At 66.4% G+C, this 4,778-nt stretch overlaps 1 protein-coding gene across 1 annotated transcript in view; it reads right to left on the reverse strand.

Moving 5' to 3' along the window:
- Nucleotides 1–4,778, reverse strand: part of FER1L5 (fer-1-like family member 5) — a 13,785-nt gene that overhangs the window by 2,673 nt on the left and 6,334 nt on the right. Inside the window, exons 28-39 of the mRNA XM_010563021.1 lie at nt 4,388–4,502; nt 4,232–4,309; nt 3,972–4,153; nt 3,744–3,902; nt 3,569–3,667; nt 2,841–2,990; nt 2,581–2,747; nt 1,803–2,025; nt 1,181–1,312; nt 948–1,103; nt 772–863; nt 130–300 (exon numbers count right to left, since the gene is read on the reverse strand). Coding sequence (XP_010561323.1) covers nt 130–300; nt 772–863; nt 948–1,103; nt 1,181–1,312; nt 1,803–2,025; nt 2,581–2,747; nt 2,841–2,990; nt 3,569–3,667; nt 3,744–3,902; nt 3,972–4,153; nt 4,232–4,309; nt 4,388–4,502 — 1,724 coding nt within the window. The remainder of the gene's footprint in view (nt 1–129; nt 301–771; nt 864–947; nt 1,104–1,180; nt 1,313–1,802; nt 2,026–2,580; nt 2,748–2,840; nt 2,991–3,568; nt 3,668–3,743; nt 3,903–3,971; nt 4,154–4,231; nt 4,310–4,387; nt 4,503–4,778) is intronic.

Consider the following 4,778-nt stretch of genomic DNA (forward strand, 5'->3'; position numbering starts at 1 on the left):
TGTGCCCACCCTCTTCTCCTCTCCTTGTGCCCATCACCCTGCACCCATCCCCATGCCCACTCCTGGGCTCGGGACCGGGCACCCCGATGCCCCAAGCCCCTTGGTACCCCCCACCCCAGGGGCACCCACGTGCGATAGAGGGCGGGCAGCCCGCAGTGGGCACGGAAGCGGGAGAGCAGGCGGTTCTCCAGGTCGATGGTGGTGGTGCCGATCTCCTGGTCGGGTGGCAGCAGGTCGTAATCTAGCAGCGAGACCCGCAGGTCCTTCTCCAGCGGGATGGTGCCCGTCACCTCGAACAGCCTGGCAGCGAGGGTGCCATCAGCCCCGGGGACGCGCCGGCATGGGGGCTGGCACCCCTTGGCATGGGGAGTGGGGACCCATAGGCACGGGAACCTGGTGGCACAGGGACTGGGTGGCATGAAGACCTAGTGGCACAGGGACCCACCAGCATGGGGAATGGGGCATCTTGGTGGCATGGGGACCTGGGGAACGGGGCATCCAGTGGCACAGGGACCTGCTGTTGTGGGGAATGGGGACCTGGTGGCATGGGGATCCGGTGGCATGGGGACCTGGTGGCATGGGGATCCGGTGGCATGGGGACCCAGTGGCATAGGGACCTGGTGGCCCAGGGACAGGTTGGCACGGGGACATGCTGACATGGGGAACGGGGCCCCATCAGCCCTCCCTGGGCACCTCCTCTCAGTGCTAGGCCCCCCCAGCCTGGTGCCCCCCAGGGTGACAGTGCCACTGGACCACCCACCCTGGCCATACCTGCCAAAAACGGGCTCCAGGGTGTTGGGCACGTACTGGTCCCGCTGGCCCAGCGTCTTTGCCCCCAGTGAGACACGGACATAGGGGTCACACTGGAAGCAGGGAGGGGACCGTCAGGGTGGCATGGGGGGGGAGAGGACAGAGGACCCCTGCCCAGCACTTGTGGGTGGCCTTACTAGCCCGTTCCTGTCGCGGGGTGGCAGGTCGAAGGCTCGGACGACGTAGACCCGCACCAGGCACTTTTGGGGTTGGCTGGGGGGCAGCTCCTGGAAGTGGCGGGGTGGCGGGGGCACCCCGGGGTCCTCGGGCAGGGGGTAGATTCGGAAAAGCCCCTGCGAGAGGCGCCCGGCCATGCACCCCGGGGTGCCTCCGCCCCAGCTCTGGGGGTCCCATGGGGGCTCTCACCCACCTTGAACTCGCCCACAGGCACGGGGTCCTCCCCCGCCGCGGGGTGACCCCCTGGCTGGTAGAGCGGGAAGGTCTGGCAGAAATCCTGCAGCCCCTCGAATTCGGGCACTGCCTCCAGCTCACAGCTGTAGATCTGGGGAGTGGTGTCTGTCCTCATCCTTGTCCCCATTCCCGTCCCTGTTCCTGTCCCCATCCCCATCTTGGCGCTTCTCCCCATCTTATCCCTATCCCTTTCTTCATCCTTGTCCCCATCCCATCTTCATGCCTGTTCTTGTCCTCATTTTGTCTTCAGCCCTGTCCTTGTCCCCATCCCATCCCCTACTTCATCACTGTCCCTGTCCCCAGCCTGTTCCCCTCCCAATCTCCATCCCTGACCTTGTCATCATCCCATTTCCATCCCTGTCCCCATTCCTGTCCTGTCCCAATCCCCCTCTCATCTCCATCACTGCCCCTGTCCCCAGCCTGTTCCCATCCCCGACCTCATCCCTATCCCATCTTCATCCCTATCCCCATCTGTGTCCTCGTCCCCAACCATCCCTGTCCCAGTCCCCTCCTTCATTCTTGTCCCCATCCTATCACATTTCCATCCCCATCCTTGTCCCCTGCTCCAGGCTCTGGCTGACCTTCAGTCTGTCCCTGTTGGTCCCCCGCCGGCTCTTCGCTTTGTCCCCTGTGGGCGCATAGAATTTGCTCCACCAGTCATCCTCATCTTCATCCTCCTCCTCCTCCGCAGCCTGGTGGGGAGCAGGATGAGTTGGGGACAGGCGGCCGCGGTGGCCGCGGTGGCCCCGTTCCCGTGCCCACCTTGTCTGCAGCGCCTTTCTCAGTGGTGGTCCTGGGCAGTATCTGCAGGGAGCAAAGGGGATTACTCAGGGTAATTGAGGCACGGCGCCAGGGACCCCGGTGTCCAGCTGTGCCGAGGCCGGGTGCCGAGGGCCTGGGGGACTCACCTGAGCTATCCTGCCCCAGGGAGCCGCTGTGGGGGGGGGAGAGGGGCAAATAAACCATCCTGGAGGTGGGCAGCGTGGGACAGGGATGGGACGGGGGGGGTACCAGGGATGGGGCAAGGATGGGGCTGGGGAGTACCAGAGATGGGGCAGGGGGTACCAGGGATGGGGCAGGAGTGGAGCAGGGGTACCACGATGGGACAAGGATGGGCAGGGATGGGTCTGGGGAGTACCAGAGATGGGGCAGGGGATACCAGGGATGGGGCAGGGGATACCAGGGATGGGGCAGGAGTGGAGGAGGGGTACCACGATGGGACAAGGATGGGCCGGGATGGGGCTGGGGAGTACCAGAGATGGTGCAGGGGATACCAGGGATGGGGCAGGGATGGGACAGGGGGTACCAAGGGTGGGGCAGGGGGTACCAGTGCTGGGCAGGGCTGTACCAGAGCCAGACGGGGGCGTTCCAGGCCCGGGGGGCTGCCCCTCGCCGTGGGGCTGGCAGAAGTACTGCCCCAGGCTCCGCACGCAAGCCTGCCCCACCTCAGGCCGGTACCCAAAATCTCGCGTGTCCGTCACCCGCAGCCGGATGGGGGGCACGTATTCCTCCTCCGCCGGCAAGTGCTGGGGCCGAGCCGTGCTGTCACCCCGGGGTGCCAGCAGCAGCACCCTTGGGTGGGGTGGTCCCCCCCATCAATCCATCCCCCCCATCCTCACCAGCGTGAGCAGGAAGGCGTTGATGGGGAAATTGGGATTGGTGGCGAGGTCGGTGATGGTGGGGGTCCGCAGGGTCCGGCCCCCGCACTGTACCTCCAGGCTGGGTGCTTGCACGCCACTGCGCAGCCCCCGCAGCCCCCATGCCAGCACCTGGGGGGGGGGCACCCAGCAGCCGTCACCCGCTCTGAGGTGCCCTGAGTGCTCAGGGTTCACCTCAAATGGGCTGGATGCCTGGTGGGATGCTGAAGGTGCACGTCCCCATCCTGGTCCCTGTCCCCATCTCCGTCCCCATCCTGTCCTCCTCTTGTCTCCGTCCCTCTGTGCCTGTCCCCATCTTCATCCCTGTCCTTGTCCCTGTCCCGTCTCCATCCCCTTCTTCATCCCTGTCCCCATCCCTGACCTCATCCCCAGCCTGTCTTCATCCTCATCCCCCTCCCTGTCCTTGTCCCCATCCCATCCCCAGGGCCTTCATCATTGTCCCTGTCCCTGTCCCCAGCCTGGTTGCCTCCCAATCTCCATCTTGGACCTCATCCCCATCCCTGTCCCCATCCTGTTCCCATCCCAGACCTTGTCCACCCTGTCTTCACCCCTGTTCCAATCCACGTCCTTGTCCCCAGCCACCCCTGTCCCCATCCCTCTCCCTGTCCTTGTCCCCATCCCATCCCCTTCTTCATCCCTGTCCCCAGGCTGTTCCCCTCCCTGTCCCCACCCGGGTCCCCGGATCTCACCTCCAGTGCCACCAGCCGCAGGAGGGGCCGGATGCCCAGGGGGACGCTGAAGACCCCCTGCCTCCACGGCGGGGTGCTGACCTGTGCCAAGGACCCATCCTGCCGGGGAGGACGATGACGGTTGGACCCCATCACCTGGGTGCCCTCTGTGCCACCCTCCTCACCAGCCCCTCACCTCGGCGTCGTGCAGCAGCTCAAAGGTGGCCAGCAGCTCCCCGGCCAGCCCCCCCGGCCCCCCCAGGGAGTAACGCCGAAGCCGGGGGGGCCGCCGGCGTCCCACGTCCAGCCAAACATCTGGGGTGCACACACTCCTCCCCAGGAAACCACCGGCACCCTGCAAGGCATTGCTTGGACATGGGGGCTGCCCCCCACCCACGGGTGCCCCCACCCATAGGTGCCGTACCCCTCCATCCTGGTCGAAGACCTCCACCACCACGGCGGGGGGCTCATCCTGGACACCCCGGGGGTCCCCGTACAGCAGCACCCGGTGAAAAAGCAGCGTTTGGTCCCAGAGTGGGTCCAGGGTGCCGGGCAGCACCCGGGTGCTCTGGCTGACGTGCACGAAGGAGACGTGGGCGATGGGGTCTGGGTGACAGTGATGCCATCAGCACCCCAGGGTGCCCACCGGGGTGGGGGCCGGAGGGTCGGGGGGGGGTGTCCCACCTGCGGTGGCCTTGGTGCTGGGGGGTGCTAGCTCCAGCGCCTGGAAGATGTAGCAGCGGAGCTGGAAGAAGTTGGGTCCTGTGGGAGAGGCAGGGGCTGGTGGGAGGACCTGGCACCCCCCCCCCCCAGCCTGTCCCCGTGTCCCCCGGGACTCACGCTGGAAGATGCAGAGGATGAGGGGCATGGGCTGCTGCGGGGGGGTCCGGATCGAGCTCCGCAACTGCCGCTCTGCCGCAGCCGGCTTGTCCTCCTCGGCCGGGTCCTCCGTGCCCTGCGGTGGGATAGGATGTGGGGGGTGGTGGTGGGGGTCCCCTTATCCCTGCTGTCCCCCAGCTCTGCGTCCTGCTGTCCCATGTCCTACTGCCCCAGCATCACTCCATCTCCACATCACTCCATCCATCCCTCCGTCCCTCCATCCCTCTCCCTCCATCCCTCTCCATCCCTCTCCCTCCATCCCTCCATCCCTCCATCTTTGTCCCTCCATCCCTGTATCCCTCCCTCCCTCTGTCCCCCATCCCTCCACACCCCCCTTACTCCCAGGACCCCC

The sequence above is a fragment of the Haliaeetus leucocephalus genome, unplaced genomic scaffold, assembly GCF_000737465.1.
Source record: "Haliaeetus leucocephalus isolate CR32 unplaced genomic scaffold, Haliaeetus_leucocephalus-4.0 Scaffold162, whole genome shotgun sequence".
Lineage (NCBI taxonomy): Eukaryota > Metazoa > Chordata > Aves > Accipitriformes > Accipitridae > Haliaeetus > Haliaeetus leucocephalus.